At 47.5% G+C, this 18335-nt stretch overlaps 1 protein-coding gene across 2 annotated transcripts in view; it reads left to right on the top strand.

The window, feature by feature from the left end:
- Positions 1 to 18335, top strand: part of LOC140403540 (annexin A11-like) — an 89793-nt gene that overhangs the window by 25594 nt on the left and 45864 nt on the right. The window contains exons 2-4 of one of the 2 annotated variants that reach the window (XM_072491528.1): positions 5431 to 5596; positions 9454 to 9551; positions 14329 to 14769. In XM_072491528.1, the coding sequence (XP_072347629.1) occupies positions 5440 to 5596; positions 9454 to 9551; positions 14329 to 14769 (696 nt within the window). In that variant the 5' untranslated portion in view covers positions 5431 to 5439. Of the gene's footprint in view, positions 1 to 5430; positions 5597 to 9453; positions 9552 to 14328; positions 14770 to 16635; positions 16756 to 18335 lie in introns of those variants that run through there. The other variant, XM_072491529.1, reaches the window with a different exon arrangement.

Below are 18335 nucleotides of genomic sequence, written 5' to 3'. Positions count from 1 at the left end.
CTCTCTCCAGCGCTCTCTCTCTCCAGCGCTCTCTCTCTCCAGCGCTCTCTCTCTCCAGCGCTCTCTCTCTCCAGCGCTCTCTCTCTCCAGCGCTCTCTCTCTCTCCAGCGCTCTCTCTCTCTCCAGCGCTCTCTCTCTCTCCAGCGCTCTCTCTCTCTCCAGCGCTCTCTCTCTCTCCAGCGCTCTCTCTCTCTCCAGCGCTCTCTCTCTCTCTCTCCAGCGCGCTCTCTCTCTCTCTCCAGCGCGCTCTCTCTCTCCAGCGCTCTCTCTCTCTCCAGCGCTCTCTCTCTCTCCAGCGCTCTCTCTCTCTCCAGCGCTCTCTCTCTCTCCAGCGCTCTCTCTCTCTCCAGCGCTCTCTCTCTCTCCAGCGCTCTCTCTCTCTCCAGCGCTCTCTCTCTCTCCAGCGCTCTCTCTCTCTCCAGCGCTCTCTCTCTCTCCAGCGCTCTCTCTCTCTCCAGCGCTCTCTCTCTCTCCAGCGCTCTCTCTCTCTCCAGCGCTCTCTCTCTCTCCAGCGCTCTCTCTCTCTCCAGCGCTCTCTCTCTCTCCAGCGCTCTCTCTCTCTCCAGCGCTCTCTCTCTCTCCAGCGCTCTCTCTCTCTCCAGCGCTCTCTCTCTCTCCAGCGCTCTCTCTCTCTCCAGCACACTCTCTCTCTCCAGCGCTCTCTCCGTCTCTCTCCTATCGCACACACACTCACTGAGCTTCAGAGGTATGAAACCATTTAGTTTATTGCTCCAACATTTTAAGTACCCTTCATCAAAGAGGATTGCAGCGTCTCTCATGACGCTGCGACTTTGCAATGTGTAAGATTATAGTGAAGTTTTTGTTTGAAGACCTCCACTTTAGGGTCTGTCAAATTAATAAAAGGAATTAAAACACACCTTACTCATTTGCAGAAGCTTGCTGTAAATAATTAAAATGTATTTAGAAGCATGGGTAGCCCCACTCCAAAGGAAGCCATTTGACTCTTGAGCCTGAACGAGCTCTTTGCAGAGTGAGGTGTTGGTCCCACTCTTACCCCAGACCCATGCAAGTTTTTCCTCTTTTGATTCCTTTCAGAAAGTTGCTGTTGACTCGGTGTGAGGCAGTGCAGCCCAGCTACTTGGGTAGACGGTAGCAGCGAATGGTAATTATTGATGAGTGGAACCAGTTGACCAGGTTATGGCACCCTGCACCTCCTCCACCAGCACCAACCAGTAACGTTCAGATTAATGCAGGGTTCCTGTTTGCACCATGAATTTGCATTCTTTTATTTTCCTGACCTTTACTCTCGCTTTGCCATGGCAACCAGCTGCCTTTGGCACATGCTCTGTGTTCTGTTAAGTGGCAGATGTGGATTTGTACAAGTTTGATTTGAAACTAGCTGGAACGAGAGTCCCTGCACCCCCCCCCCAACCCCCACTCTGTTGACGGTTCTACAGTTCTGCTTTGGTGATTTTGTCCAAATTCAATAATCTAGTTCCTATTGATAAGAAAGAGTTGCATTTATATAGCGACTTCAGGACGCCCAACGGTGTTTTACAGACAATTATACTTTTGAAATGTGGTCATTGTTGTGATGCGGGAGGTGGTATCATGGAATCATAGACTTTACAGTGCACAAGGAGGCCATTCGGCCCATCGAGTCTGCACCAGCTCTTGGAAAGAGCACCCTACTTAAGCCCACGCCTCCACCCTATCCTCGTAACCCAGCAACCCGATCTAACCTAAGGGCAATTTATCATGGCCAATCCACCTAACCACATCTTTGGACTGTGGGGGGGGACCGGAGCACCTGGAGGAAACCCACGCAGACACGGGAAGAACGTGCAGACTCCGCACAGACAGTGACCCAAGCGTGAATCGAACCAGGGACCTTGGCACAGTGAAGCCTTAGTGCTAACCACTATGCTACCCTGCTGCCCTATGATGACAGTATGATGGCCAATATTTGCACAGCAGGAGCCCAGAAAGAGCAATGTGATAATGTCCTGATAATCTTGGTGGTAGTACAAGACTAAATCATTTAGAGCTGCAATGGGGAGAAATTACTTCACTTAAAACATTGTAGATCTTTGGAACTCTCCCAGACGATTGTGGATGCTCTATGGTTGCATACGCTTAAGGCTGGGATAGACAGATGGAATGTGATGGGGAAAGGGTGGGAAAATGCAGTTGAAGCCCGAGATTAGCCATGATCACATTGATTGGAGGAGCAGGCTCGATGATCCATGTGGTCCACTCCTGCACCTAATTCTTATGTTCTTATAAGGAATGTATTAGTCAGAGCAGCAGTCTCAAATCTAGGTTTAGGACCAGACATCAGGAAATGCTTTGTTATTTGGTGTGTGTACAGGGAAGGCAAGCACATAACAGAAATAATTGGCAGGGAGATGAAGTAGAATGTGTCTCCTCATTCTAATCTCCTCACAGCACCCCACTCTCTGACCCATCCCCTAACCCCCATTAGCACCCCTCTCTCTGACCCTTCCCCTAATCCCCATTAGCACCCCTCTCTCTGACCCTTTACCCTAACCCCCATTACCGCTACCTCAACATGGTCTCTGGGTCTCATATGTACTTTGCTATTGGCAATTAGAGATTTACCCTGTGTAAACTAGCACTAAGTGATCTTTACTAAGTGATGGATACAGAACTGGCTAGGTCATAGAAGGCAGAGAGTAGCAATGGAAGGATGCTTTTCTAATTGGAGGGCTGTGACCAGTGGTGTTCCACAGGGATCAGTGCTGGGACCTTTCCTGTTTGTAGTATATATAAATGATTTGGAGGAAAATGTAACTGGTCTGATTAGTAAGTTTTCAGACGACACAAAGGTTGGTGGAATTGCGGATAGCGATGAGGACTGTCAGAGGATACAGCAGGATTTAGATTGTTTGGAGACTTGGGCGGAGAGATGGCAGATGGAGTTTAATCCGGACAAATGGGAGGTAATGCATTTTGGGAGGTCTAATGCAGGTAGGGAATATACAGTGAATGGTAGAACCCTCAAGAGTATTGAAAGTCAAAGAGATCTAGGAGTACAGGTCCACAGGTCACTGAAAGGGGCAACACAGGTGGAGAAGGTAGTCAAGAAGGCATACGGCATGCTTGCCTTCATTGGCCGGGGCATTGAGTATAAGAATTGGCAAGTCATGTTGCAGCTGTATAGAACCTTAGTTAGGCCACACTTGGAGTATAGTGTTCAATTCTGGTCGCCACACTACCAGAAGGATGTGGAAGCTTTAGAGAGGGTGCAGAATAGATTTACCAGAATGTTGCCTGGTATGGGAGGGCATTAGCTATGAGGAGCGGTTGAATAAACTCGGTTTGTTCTCACTGGAACGAAGGAGGTTGAGGGGCGACCTGATAGAGGTCTACAAAATTATGAGGGGCATAGACAGAGTGGATAGTCAGAGGCTTTTCCCCGGGGTAGAGGGGTCAATTACTAGGGGGCATAGGTTTAAGGTGAGAGGGGCAAGGTTTAGAGTAGATGTACGAGGCAAGTCTTTTACGCAGAGGGTAGTGGGTGCCTGGAACTCGCTACCGGAGGAGGTGGTGGAAGCAGGGACGATAGTGACATTTAAGGGGCATCTTGACAAATACATGAATAGGATGGGAATAGAGGGATACGGACCCAGGAAGTGTAGAAGATTGTAGTTTAGTCGGGCAGCATGGTCGGCATGGACTTGGAGGGCCGAAGGGCCTGTTCCTGTGCTGTACATTTCTTTGTTCTTTGTTCTTGTTCTTTACATTGTCATATATATAAGTTATCATCTTGCAGTCCGGTTAGACTGTCTGGGTAGGGTTTTGTACGTTGAACAAATGTTCCTTGCATCAAATAAACAGTTGGCTTGGCATTTTTATCCTGCAGTTAATCAAGCTTCTCCCAATCGCCATCCTCCGACTTTGTGGGAAAGTCTGGAGGTTTGGCTTGTTACCAAGTTTGCAGCTCGAGGGCCTGTGGGTGAAATAAAATGCAGGCTGCGATCCGAGCACGGGAGGAGGATATTTATCACGGATTGGTCTCTGCTCTGCTCCACTTTGAACGCTTCCAACTTGGGTCCAGATCTGATGTGGCTCAATCGAAGTGAATCAAACTGAATGGCCATTTATTCAACTGCACAAAACGGGCAGGCCTCTTGATTCTGTGTGGCTTCTTTAGATTCCGAGGTTACTTTTACTGCACTCTGTTTCAGGCTAAGCCTAGGTGTGACGCTGGGAAATATATGGCCTCTGTTAAAATGGCAGAGGGAGAAGTTTGATTGCAGTATATTGTGAGCAGTTGGGTGACAACGACTTGCATTGAGCAGAGTGACTGCCCGTTGGAGCACAATCGAACAAAACCTGACGCCCAGTCACATCAGGAGATAGTGGGGCAAATGGTCAAAAGATAGGACAAAGAGGTAGGCTTCAAGCAACTTCTTCAAAGAGAAGAGAGGGGGGGGAAAGGTTTAGAATCGGAATTCCAGGACTTGGGGCCGATGCTGCTGAAGGCACAGCTCCAAATGGTAGATTGATTAAAATTGGGACACTCAAAGTGCTCGAGCTAATGGAGCACAGAGATCTCCGGGGAGGGGGGGGGGGGGGGGGGGGTTAAGATGAGTTCTGGTTCATGAAGAATACAAAGTGACAGCAAGGAGAAGAGCATGGGAATAGCTGAAGCAACTTACAAAATATTGGATGAGGGATGAGTTGAAGCAAGGACAGAGGCAGATGACGATACGAAGGTGAAAGTAAGCCCTCTTGGTGATGATGAGGCTGTACTAGTGCTTTACTCTGTGTCCCATCATCAATAAAGCTTTATTGATTCTGCTGAAGAAGCTAGCATTGAAGGACTCTGTCACATGTCTTGACTGCTCTCTGTCCGCAACCATGTTTGGGGATTTCTCACTTCCAATTTTCCGTTCTGGATAGTCCATCCTCGTACTGCTTCTCGTGGTGTCCCTGAGCAACCCTGTTTCTGTCTCACATTGTCAGCCGGTACGCAGTCAGTAAGTAACTTCTCCAATTCAGAACGTTATAGTTTCTGCCTCCACTACAGACTTGAGCACCAACTCCAGTCCAGTGCAGAGGGGGTGCAGCACTGACGGCGGTGCCATCTTTCCGATCAGACGATAAGCGGAGGCCCATCTGCTTCCCGGGTGGGGGTAAGAGATCCCAATGGGACAATTCTGAAGGGGAGCAGTGAGGATCGCTCTAGTGTCAAACCCAGCATTCATCCTTCAATCAACATCACACAAACAGATTATCTGATGATTATTGTTTGTGGGAGCTTGCTGTGCACAAACCGGCTGCTGCATTGCAACAGTGAGGGTTCCTTATTAACTGCCAAGCGCTTTGGGACATTTTGAAAGGTTGTGAAAGGTGCTACGTAAATGAAAGTTTCCGATGATTTCTATAGACGGCTGTGCCAATGTTGATGCTTTCTTAAAAAGATCTGGATTTGCTTTTCAGATTTAAAAGATGAGCTACCCGGGATACCCGTCCGCACCAGGAGGGTACCCCTCCGCACAAGGAGGGTACCCCTCCGCACCAGGTGGGTACCCAGCCGCACCAGGAGGATACCCCCCCGCACCAGGAGGATACCCCCCCGCACCAGGAGGATACCCATCCGCACCAGGTACGTTAAGTTGGCATGGCACAAATATTTGTTGGATTCCTGTCGACTCAGTAAGAAAGGAAGAAGAGGGTGGTATGTTGGATGGTGGGGGCGGGGGGAGTTGACAGTGACACTCTACTTTGAACTCTCTCATGGGTGCAAGTTTTAAAAGAAAGTCCACTTCAAATAGTCTGGTTTCCAAAAACCCTGAAATACCTTCAACCACCCTCCCAGGCAAACTACCCAGCTGGGGATTGTGATTCGTCTCTCCTACATTAGTTTATTCCCTCAATACTAAACCATCCATGAGACAATTTGTTCTTAAATTTTTTACTAAACAGCTGTAAATTCTAAGGATAAAAGTTGGGGACTCCGGAATCAGTTCCTCCCTCGCTGCATCCCTGAAGCATCTTTGACTTGACTTGCAATTTTGATTTAATGCTCCAGGGGCATTTTCCTTTGCATCATGCAGTGGACTAATTTAGTCCTGTCTTTCCACGGGTCATTTTAAAAATCAGTCGACGAGCGGTGGTGACGTCCTTGAGACGCTAGATTGGAGGAGGTACTGAATATATAAATGCCACACACTCAAAAGATCCCAGGGATTATGAGCGGATTTTATTTCTGCGCATTCAGCAAACTGAATTTTAAGTTTAAGCTTGCTGTCCATTCTGCATTTTAAAAGATCAAATTTCATGTTGTTTTCCGATCTCTCCCTGTTTAAATACTTTCAGGATGTATTCTGCCCCGTCAGCATTAAGATCAGCCTAGTCAAAGTCACCAAGGACCTTCTTTTGCGATTAGTCAGTGTGCTATCGATCCTTATCCTACCTGACCTCAACATGACTTTGACCAAAATTGACCATCTCATTTACTCTCATCGTGTTTGCATTTGTGATTGGATTCCTTTACCTTGACTTTCCCAATCCCAGCACCTCCTCCAGCTGTACATCCCAACACACATCCTTCATTTGTCTCCTCCTCTTCCCCCCCCCCCCCCCCCCCCCCAAAGTTCCACACATGGCTCCAGAACCTTGCAGAGTTTAACAATGAACTCGGGAGCCCTCTCACTGAACCACCTCACATCCTACCTCTTGGCATCATACCTTTGTTCGCCTTCTCCCACATCACAAGTCAGCAAAGTAATTGCCTCCGTGAAGCATTTGAAGATGATTTACTAAGTTAAAGAGGCTACGGAAATGCCGGTTGTTAGAACGCAAAATGTCAGTTAAGTCAGACACGGGGATGGAGCAGGCCGTGAGGAGCCTTAGTCTTGTCAGTCTGCCAACAGTGTAATGCTCCACCCATTATTGTGCTCCTACAATGCAGCACTCTGTCAGTATTGTGCTCCTACAATGCAGCACTCTGTCAGTACTGCCCTCCAACAATGCAGCACTCTGTCAGTACTGCCCTCCAACAATGCAGCACTCTGTCAGTACTGCCCTCCAACAATGCGGCACTCTGTCAGTACTGCCCTCCAACAATGCAGCACTGTCAGTACTGCGCTCCAACAATGCAGCACTCTGTCAGTACTGCCCTCCAACAATGCGGCACTCTGTCAGTACTGCCCTCCAACAATGCAGCACTGTCGGTACTGCGCTCCAACAATGCAGCACTCTGTCAATACTGCCCTCCAACAATGCAGCACTCTGTCAGTACTGCTCTCCAACAATGCAGCACTGTCGGTACTGCGCTCCAACAATGCAGCACTCTGTCAATACTGCCCTCCAACAATGCAGCACTCTGTCAGTACTGCTCTCCAACAATGCAGCACTCTGTCAATACTCTCTTCCAACAATGCAGCACTGTCGGTACTGCGCTCCAACAATGCAGCACTCTGTCAGTTACTACCCTCCAACAATGCAGCACTCTGTCTGTACTGCACTCCGACAATGCAGCACTCTGTCAATACTACCCTCCAACAATGCAGCACTCTGTCAATACTACCCTCCAACAATGCAGCACTCTGTCTGTACTGCGCTCCAACAATGCAGCACTCTGTCAGTACTGCCCTCCAACAATGCAGCACTCTGTCAGTACTGCCCTCCAACAATGCAGCACTCTGTCAGTACTGCCCTCCAACAATGCAGCGCTCTGTCAGTGCTGCTCTCCAACAATGCAGCACTCTGTCAATACTCTCTTCCAACAATGCAACACTGTCGGTACTGCGCTCCAACAATGCAGCACTCTGTCTGTACTGCGCTCCAACAATGCAGCACTCTGTCAATACTGCCCTCCAACAATGCAGCACTCTGTCAGTACTGCTCTCCAACAATGCAGCACTCTGTCAATACTCTCTTCCAACAATGCAGCACTGTCGGTACTGCGCTCCAACAATGCAGCACTCTGTCAGTACTGCCCTCCAACAATGGAGCACTCTTGTCAGTACTGCGCTCCAACAATGCAGCACTCTGTCTGTACTACGCTCCGACAATGCAGCACTGTCAGTACTGCCCTACAACAATGCAGCACTCTGTCTGTACTACGCTCCAACAATGCAGCACTGTCAGTACAGCCCTCCAACAATACAGCACTGTGTCAATACTGCCCTCCAACAATGCAGCACTGTGTCAATATTGCCCTCCAACAATGCAGCACTGTCAATACTGCCTTCCAACAATGCAGCACTGTCAGTACTGCTCTCCAACAATGCAGCACTGTCAGTACTGCCCTCCAGCAATGCAGCACTGTCAATACTTCCCTCCAACAGTGCAGCACTGTCAGTACTGCCCTCCAACAACGCAGCACTCTGTCTGTATTGTGCTCCAACAATGCTGCACTCTGTCAGTACTGCCCTCCAACAATGCAGCACTCTGTCAGTACTGCCCTCCAACAATGCAGCACTCTGTCAGTACTGCTCTCCAACAATGCAGCACTCTTACTGCGCTCCAACAATGCAGCACTCTCAGTATTTCACCAAGGCCTTTGAGTGAGGCTTGAAGCCACAGCTTTCTGATTCTGAGATGAGAATGTCACCAAATGAACAAAGTTAAATTACACTGATATAAATTACACAGGAAGATTCTGTAATTCTGCCCTTATAGAAGTTGGACAGAGTTTCATCAAATCTATAGTGTAAATGATGTAAGGTTTACTCCTGTATGTAAGATGAAGTAACAGTTCCCACCTCTTTGCATCAGAATTAGATATTGAGGGGGTGGCACAGTGGTTAGCACTGCTGCCTCAGGTGCTGAGGACCAGGGTTCGATCCCGGCCTGGGCCAATTTCTGTGTGGAGTTTGCACATTCTCCCCGAGTATACGTAGGTCTCACCCCCACAACCCAAAAGATGTGCAGGGTAGGTTGATTGGCCAAGCTAAATTGCCCCTTAATTTGGAAAAAACCCAAACTGGGTGCTCTAAATTTTAAAAAAAGAATTAGATTTCGAGTCTGGCGATGAGCAATTCATTGGAATAAATGACCAACATAGATCTTTCCTCCATTTCATTTGTCTGGCTACCAGTAATACTGCCCAGTGAGGAGACCTGGGACTGGAATTTTCAGCCGTGCCTGCCGCAAGATGGCCACGGACGAGAGGGGGGGCGGGGCGGGGGGGGGGGGGGGGGGGTGTTTCCTGCAATACTTTGCCAAGCATAATCATGGACCAATCCGAAGGAAGTCCGTGGTTTCCAATGTCCTCTTCGGACCTGAAGGACGAGGAGGGCTAGATTGAATTATGATCTTTGATATTATTTACTGGTTCGCAGTTTTGGAATTGTCATGTGGAAGGACACATTTGCGAAACGGGTGCAAAATGAGGAAAGACTGCAATTTAAATACATGGAAATCTACATGTATGTCAGTTTGCATGGGTGTATTTGCCCATTTGTCGAGAGGTTGCACTGGCCTTGATGGTTCTTGTGAATTCTTCAATTTCAGGTGGTAACCCCTGGGGTCCCAATCCTGTTAATCCAACACTACCCATTGGACTGGATGCTTTTGGCAACATGTCTGGACATGCCCATTTGTCAGGAATGGTAAGTTTAAACCTATAGAACAATGTACCTTTAGCATTCTGATAGAAACCTGGAACAGCTGCAATAAAACTATAAATGCTGGAAATACTCAACAGGTCTGGCAGAATCGGTGGATAAAGAAACAGACTTTACTGTTTCACCCTGAAACGTTGGACGGGATTCTCCAATCTCCCAGCCGTGTGTTTTTCGAGCAGCGGCATTCGCTGGTGGCGGGATTCTCTCTTCCTGCCACTTGTGGGAATAAATGGGTCTTTTTTTATTGGCAGACTAGTGGGGTACCGCAGAGCCCTGTGCTGGGACCCCACATTATATATTAATGATTTGGATGAGGGACCTAAATGTATTACCTCCACATTTGCAGATGATACAAAATTGGGTGGGAGGGTGAGCTGTGAGGAGGATACAGAGATGCCTCAGTGGGATTTAGAAAGGCTGAGTGAGTGGATGCATACATGGCAGATACAGTATAATGTGGGTAAATGTGAGGTTATCCGATTTGGTAGCAAAAATAGGAAGGCAGATTATTATTTGAGTGGGTGTAAATTGAGAGTGGTGGATGCTCAGCGAGACCTTGGTATCCTTGTACATCAGTCGCTGAAAGTAAGTGTGCAGGTACAGCAGGCAGTAAAGAACGCAAATTGTATGTTAGCGAGAGGATTTGAGTATAGGAATAGAGATGTTTTACTGCTATTGTATAGGGCATTGGTGAGGCCACACCTGGGCAGTTTTGGTGTCCTTACCTGAGGAAGGATGTTCGTGCTATGAAGGGGGTGCAGAAAAGGTTTACCAGGCTGATTCCTGGGATGGCGGGACTGTCACATGAGGAAAGACTAAATCGGTTAGGATTATATTCATTGGAGTTTAGAAGAGTGAGGGGGGATCTCATAGAAACTTACAAAATTCAACAGGATAGATTCAGAAAGAATGTTCCCGATGGTGGGGGAGTCCAGAACTAGGTGTCATAGTTTGAGGATAAGACTGAGGTGAGGAGAAATTTCTTCACCCAGAGAGCGGTGAAGCTGTAGAATTCGCTACCACAGAAAGTAGTTGAGGCCAAAACGTGGTGTAATTTCAAGAAGGAATTAGATATAGCTCTTGGGGCTTAAGGGATTTTGGAGGGAAAGCGGGGTCAGGGTATTGAACTTGATGATCAGCCATGATCATCATGAATGGCAGGGCAGGCTTGAAGGGCCGAATGGCCTCCACTTGCTTCTATTTTCTATGTTTATCAATGGGATTTCTCCATTGAAGCCACCCCATACCACTGGGAAACCCATAGACAGTGGTGCGCTGCCAGCGGGAAAAGAGAATGCCAACCCTGGCCGTTCACTCTGTTTCTGTCTTCACCGAGATTCCCTGACCTACTGAGTATTTCCAGCAATTGTGTTCTCATTCCATTCTCCCAGCATCCAGCTTATTTTATCTTTTGTAAAATCAAACCATGACAGGCCAAAGTTCCTGATCCTTCTGTGCAATGTATTCACAAAGCAAATTCCATTTTTGGTTATTATGGAGCTCATTGTCCCAGGAACACAAGATTTGGGAGCAGGAGGAGGCCATTCGGCCCCTCCAGCCTCCTCTGCCATTCAATAAGATCGTGGCTGATTTGGTGGTGGTCTCAGCTCCACTGTGCCGTCTGCTCCCCTCATCTGTCAAAAGTCTGTTTTGAATTTAAAGTTTGGATTTTGAAGTTTGGGAATACATTTTTGATTTTCGAGATGTAATAAGCCCCTGGTTATGTCTGAGTGGAGAGTGGGGGGGGGGGGGGCAAATTTTCAGGATAAAGCAACTCCCCTCGCAGCTCAGAGAAGACTATTTTCCAAGCCTCGATCGGTATCACTTGTAAGCCAATCACCTGCCGTGCTTCCTTTCTGCTCCACCACACTTGCTCAGGATATACCGTAATAAATATAGGAGATGAGGTTTGAGGGAAGTTGGGGGAGTCGGAAAGCAATGAGGGAACGCTGGGGGAAGGGATGGATTGCTTGCTGCCTTCCCGGCACCCTGACATTCTGCTGGTGGCAGGGTCAGTGTCAGAAAGCTTTCTCACCTGAAGGCTTATTGAGCCAGGTTAAATGGCCATTGTTGCCATTTCATTGGTGGGGCATGCGGTGACCGCCTGGTGAACTCTAGTGGTCTCGGAGTGGGTTCACTAAAGTATTTGGGGGTTGTCCTGATCACGCACTCTGCCGCCGTAGCAACGCCATCCTTGTCCTCACCAAGGCCTGCTGGACTCGCCCCCCCCCCCCCCCCCCCCCGGCGACCCCTGACCGAAGTTGACTTGCTATGAGATCAGTGCCCATCACAACTTCTGTCAACTGGGAGCAGCTCTAGCAGAGGCCACCGCTCCCTGGTGGCCACTGTTGGAATTGAAGAGCTGCAGGCGGGCAGCTCGTGGAGGTGGGATCTTGTACTTCAAAGGGGTGAGAGCCCTCCTGGCGGCTCGCGAGTGGAATGATGGGCCTAAAATCTGCCCGTAAATCCCCTAAACTGCCAAGGTGAGACTCCCCCCAATTTCTCCAGCCAGCCACCAGGATACGATCCAGCCCGCTGATAGCAGGACTGAAAATGGGCAACAAATGATTGAAAGATAAGTTTTTGAATGAAAGACACTGATACTTGAGTCACACGGAGCAGGATATTCACCCCAACTCCTCTTTGCTAGTCACCAGTCTCCTCTCATTTTACCACCTCATCAGAGACTTTCAGCAAATCTTTCCGTCCCTTTTCTCATGCACTTGCCCTAGTTTTCTTTGAAAGAACTTTCATTATTTGCCTCCGTTACTTCCTATCGTGTGACCTGTTCCACATTCTGACCACTCTCATTTCCATATTTGTATTTAACTGACTTGGATTGATGGTCCCCAGTTTTGGATCCTCTTACAGATTAAAATGCTCTCCTCGGCCAGCCTGCCCAAGCCATTCACGGTTTCAAAGCTCGCTGTTAGGTGGTTTGTTAATGTGCACCGTGGTTTGTACAGGAAATTAACCCGTTCTTCCCCATGTGTAGTAAGCCTTCTGGGGGTGGGGGAAGCATGGGTGTCTGGATGATGGGCTGAATGGTCTTTTATTTCCATACTTTGCACCTTAAAGGGCACGGGGACTACTTTATGCTCAGTCCCTCACTAGTGTGTAGAAGAGGGAAATAGATAACATGTACTCGATGATCGTAAAGTAGTCTGTGTTCATATTTTCATCTGGCAACACATTTTTACAAATGCATCATCCACTGTTCATTTTATCAGTGTTGTCATGGTGCAGAAGAAGGCCATTCGGCCCACTGTTTCTGCACTGGCTCCCAAATGAGCACTATGGCTTGGTGTCATTCCCCTGCCTTTTCCCGGTGCCTCTGCACATTGGTTCTCGTCAATTAATCATCCAAACTAATCATCCAATACCCTCTTGAGTGCCTCGATTGGACGGATGGCTCCGTATTTCCCCTCTACAAGCCTCTTTAAACATTCACTTCATCTGGTGATCGAAGTGGCACAACAGACCATCTAGAGAACGGATGCAAATGTCCCGAACTCTCGCAAAACACACAGGGTGGTATTTTTAAAAAATATATAAATTTAGAGTACCCGTCTTCAATCCACCTACTTTGCACATCTTTGGGTTGTGGGGGCGAAACCCACGCAAACACGGGGAGAATGTGCAAACTCCACACGGTCAGTGACCCAGAGCCGGGATCGAACCTGGGACCTCGGCGCCGTGAGGCAGCAGGGATAACCCACTGTGCTTCCCTCTGCAGAAATTATTTTGTTGGAACTGTGCCGCCTTTGGTAGTGGAACCATCTCTCTGGTGAAGGAAGAGCCCTAGAGTCTCATTGGGTGTATGAACAGGCACTAACACAATGACAAGTATGATCCTGCACCCAGATTTAATGCGGTCTGTAGGAAATTGCAATGCCTATTATCACCAATTTTGCGTAGCTCTGATTTCTATGCTTCTGTGCATTTTACCTACGGTGCGCTTTGATTCATAGCATGTTTGGATTTGCTCAGGTGAGTCAACTTTCATGGAAGAAATGGAGAAATGACATTGCGGAGAAATCTCATCTCTTTTCTTTGTTTCGGAGTGTTTCAATTGCATCCTTTAACACAAGATGTTTCCTACTGTTATTTAAAGGGCTGTAACAAAGTCACTGCCTTTACTGGCAGTCTCTTCCCGAGGCGATGAGTTATTCTGAAAAGAAGCACTTCCTAAGTCATCTAAACCAACACTCAGCTTTTTGCAGCCTCTAATAATGCCTCCTATTCTGCTCCTACCTAACTCAAGTAACCTGCCCATTTGGACAGCGTGTAATCTCAGCATTATCTAAATTACCACAAATATTTGGGGTGCGGGGCAGAGAGTTGGCTTTTACTTTTGGAGTATGTTTTGAAAAGAGCACAAAACAATGCAATGCAACTTGGGTCTCTTTAAACCAACCAAAAACACCATGGTGTAACAGTACCTTCAGGCGAAACTATCAAACCAGTTTATTCAAAAATAAAAGTATAATGAAGTAAAATTGAGGGTTTAATTGTCCTGAAGACCATGGTCCCGAATTGCTCCCCCAAACTCTGCTCTAACCCTAATTTCCATAAAGACAACATTGATTGTTCTTTTTAACTTTCACTTCCAATGCAGTTTGTGAAACTATTTAGGATTGACAAGTTAGACATGAAGCTGATTGCATTTAGTTTTACTTGAGCAAAATTTGAATGAAATAAGAATCAAAATTGTAGTTTACCAACGGCAAATCTTAATACTGTTCTCTTCTCTTCTGTTTAGATTGGCGGCATGACGAACACATTAGGACCACATATTTCGGCACCTCCCAATTTTGGGCCTGGGGGTTTTGGGGCACCTCCCAACCAGCAGCCAGCTCAATATGGAATGGGAGGTCAACCTGGAGCACCGTCGTACAATCAAGGATATCCTGGCACTAACCCAGGTTATCTGGCAGCCTCCGGCCCGACACCAGGCTACCCTTCAGGCCCGACATCAGGCTACCCCTCAGGCCCAACATCAGGCTACCCATCAGGCCCGACATCAGGCTACCCATCAGGCCCGACATCAGGCTACCCATCAGGCCCGACATCAGGCTACCCATCAGGCCCGACATCAGGCTACCCATCAGGCCCGGCATCAGGCCCGACACCTGGTTACGGAGCTAGTCCATCTCAAGGCTACCCCTCAAACCCTATAACTCCCTCTGCGGCGCCAGTTAAGGTATGGAAGAGAATTCATTACATGAATTAGAGCAAACTTGCGTTATCTGCTAAAGTTTAAAATTTGCTAAATCCAATGCTTGTTAACATTTAGAGTTTGTGGTTGAACAATATAAAATTAAAATAATTTGCCAAATAGTTTTCAGCAAAAACGTTCTGGAGTAGCTAAAATGGACTAGAAAGTAAATTAATTGTGGGGAAGACCACAGTGGGGCGGGAAGTGAATTGCAATCAGGGCGGGCATCGAAGTGTGTGTAGGGGACAAGGATGTGTGCAGCGCTAGGCGGCAGTGTCATTGTACGTGTTGGGAACTTTATCCACCTTCGGTTGCTCCAAGCAACACTAACAGAACCCAGAATTAAGGTTGCAGTCCAGGAGAAAGTTTCCTCGCTCAAGCAAAGGGAGCATGGGCCTGTTTTTTGAATGGGTTGTTCTCTGTAGTCTGGGTATCCTCGCTGTTTACTCGGCTGAAGTCAAATTTACTGCCTTTTATCTTCTGGATCGAAGGCAATCAGAGATTTTATTTCATTTGTTAGCCATCAATGCAGTCCCTTTTGCAATGGTCCTGAGGTGACGTTAAAAACCGTTATACGTTCATAGTTCATGCACCTATTCGTGTTCGTAGGAATTAAGCGCAGAGGTCGGCAATTCAGCCCTTCGAGCTGCTCCGCCATTCAATCAGATCATGGCTAATCTCTTCCTGGTCTCAAATCCACCTCCCCACCTGTTGTCCAAATCCCTTTAACCCATCTTTTAATCAGAAATATATCTATCTCTTTCTTAAACCAGTTAATATTTCAGATTCCAGCCCAGCGAGTTCCACAAATTCACCACCCTCTGCGAGAAGTAGTTCCTCCTCATCTCAGTTCTAAATTTACCGCCTCTCAACCTATATCCGTGACCTCTCGTTCTAGATTTCCCCAGAAGGGGGATCTAGAATGAGGTGTCACTGTTTAAAATTAATGGCCGGAATATACTCATTTTCTTGAACTGAAGTGTCAAATCAAGCGGGAAAAGCGATTTTGCATGCAACTGGCTCCGTTGACGGTTTTTCCTGACGGATTTGTTGAAACTCAGTTAAAAGAGGTCCCAAAGGCGGGCCCCTTAATGCCATGCACAGCCTTCCCCGCCAGGAACTTTGGTCTTCCAGAGATTAGGAGGCCCTCCTGGGAGGGGGGGAAGAGCCAGGGGGCAGTACCCACGCAGGTCCTCACCTGTGCCCCCCCCCCCCCCCCCCCCACAGCCCCTGGGACCGTATTAGCTGTGCTCCCCCAAACGAGCTTAAAGGCCCTGCTGACAACACTTCACATCGAGGGGGACAGATACCCTAATATGAGGTGACGATACAGCGAGGAAGTCCGCTAATGATATGCTAATGTATATTGCTGGGGTTCCCGTCTTTACTGGGTGGGAACCCCATTATGTCATTGGCGAGGAGGTGGGGACAGTGGGAATGGGAAATCACACGGGCGTGAAAGCCATTCAGGGATCCCTGTTGGACTCTCCTCCCTCACCGGTTTTCCCACCTCCCAAAAACGGGAGCGGAGAATCTTGGCCGGGGGGGTCGCCCATTTAAAATGACGATGAGGCGAATCTTTTGTCTCGGAGGGTTGAAAGTCTCTGGAACTCTCTTCCTGAAAACGTGGTAAAAGCAGAGACTTTGAATATTTTTCAGGCAGAGGTGGATAGATTGTTGATGAGCAAGGGGGTGATAGGTTAACGGGGAAAGGCAGGATGGAGATTTGAGGTCACTATCAGATCAACCATTATCTCATTAAATGGCGGAACAGACTCGAGGGGCTGAATGGCCTCCTCCTGTGCCTTTTTCGTGTGCAATCAAATAGGATTGTTGTGCACATGATAACTCCTATTACTAAAGACAATGGCAGCATCCTGCATGGAACTTGCTAAAGTGGGTGGAAACTATCCTAATTTTCTATTTAAATATTGTTTGGCATTTTACACACAGGTTTTGTCAGACTTTGAGGTGAGCTTTATTGCCGTTTGGAATTGTTACCCTCAGGCAACTGCATGCGATGCTGTGCGTAGATTTTTCTAGATGGAGACCACGAGGTACCATACATTAACATCTAGAGGTTGCTTTTTTTTTCAACTAACCCAAAATCAAAATACTGTGAATGCTGAAAAACTGAAATGAAATCTTCCCAGAAGAATGTCATAGGTGTCATCAACCGGTTAGTTGCAAAGAAATAAGAACCAAAAATGCTGGAAGTATTCGGGCAGATTCTGCTGCGAGAGAAATTATGGGCGAGCCCTTCCGGCGGTTCATTCTGCCAACGGCGCTCCCCCACTGTGGGTTTCCCGGTGGTGTGGGGTGGATTCAATAGGAAATCCCATAGATAGTGGCGGCACCAGAAGATCGCGCCATTGGCCAACAGCTGGCCGCTTCCCACCGCCGAGAATCACATCGTGGGGAGGCCAGAGAGTCACGTCCAAATTTAATGTCTCAGATTGGATGACTTTTCTTCTAGAAGAGAGTGTGCTTTGATGCACGTGATCCCAAACGTGTTCATTTGGTCATTTGTGTGAAAAACATTCCGATCTATTCCTCTTCTAACAAAGAAATGCATGATCCATGACAGTGGCGTAATGATAATATCGCTGGACTAGTAATCCTGAGGCCCCGGCTGTTCCCTTGGGGACACGGATTCAAATCCTGCCACTAGAATTTACTAGAATTTAAATTCTATTCATAAAAAGAAAACCAGGAAGATAACATCTCAGTAGTGATGACTATTACAACTATTAATGATCGTCCTAAAAATCCACCTGGTTCACTAATGACCGTCAGGGAAGGAATTCTGCCAACGATGGCTGGACTGACCTACATGTGACTCCAGACACGGAGCAATGTTGAGCACCAGGTCCTTGTCTAGTTGACTCTTAACTGCCTTCTGTAAGGACCATTGGGGATGGTCAACAAATACAGGCCTTGCCAGTGACCCCCACATCCCGAAAAAGAGTAAAGGAAAATAAATGTGGGTTAGATTTAGATTCAGGTGGTAGAAATTAGATTTGATTCCTTTTTTTATGTCGCCAGAGCCACCAGTTTTTCCAAATTCCAGCAGAAATTATTTTCGAGTTTGTGTCCACCTCGTGGGGGTGTGTGGAAGCCTTGAATTGCACAGAGAATAGGGCCAAAGACATAAATCTGGGTGTACCACATGTAGGTTTATTCAGTGAGTGGTTCAACCATACAGAGCAAAGAGGTTCCTTGGCCTGTGTGAGGTTAACTGATCTCAGTCAGGGTGACATTGTTAAGAGATGAGGTAATGGGCCCCATTGTCCATTGATATAGAAGAATGACAAGTGAACAGGCTTCCCTCGTAGCTCGTCCCTATCTGAAGACCCCATGTAAGGTGCGGATAAGAAGAGGAGGGGCAGGGAAGGGTAGTGAATTATTAATGGGGGAGGTAACAAGTGGCCCATAAAGTACTTCCCTTTGAGATAGATGCTTTGAGGAGAGGACAATATTGGTAGAGGAGGAGAGGTGGGTGGGTGGATGGGAGAAGTGGTCATTGCGGAGGTGGAGGTGAAAAAGAAATT

Source organism: Scyliorhinus torazame, chromosome 28 (genome assembly GCF_047496885.1).
Source record: "Scyliorhinus torazame isolate Kashiwa2021f chromosome 28, sScyTor2.1, whole genome shotgun sequence".
Classification (NCBI taxonomy): Eukaryota; Metazoa; Chordata; class Chondrichthyes; order Carcharhiniformes; family Scyliorhinidae; genus Scyliorhinus; species Scyliorhinus torazame.
Note: the sequence above shows the minus strand (reverse complement) of the source record. Positions and strands in the feature narration are given on the sequence as shown.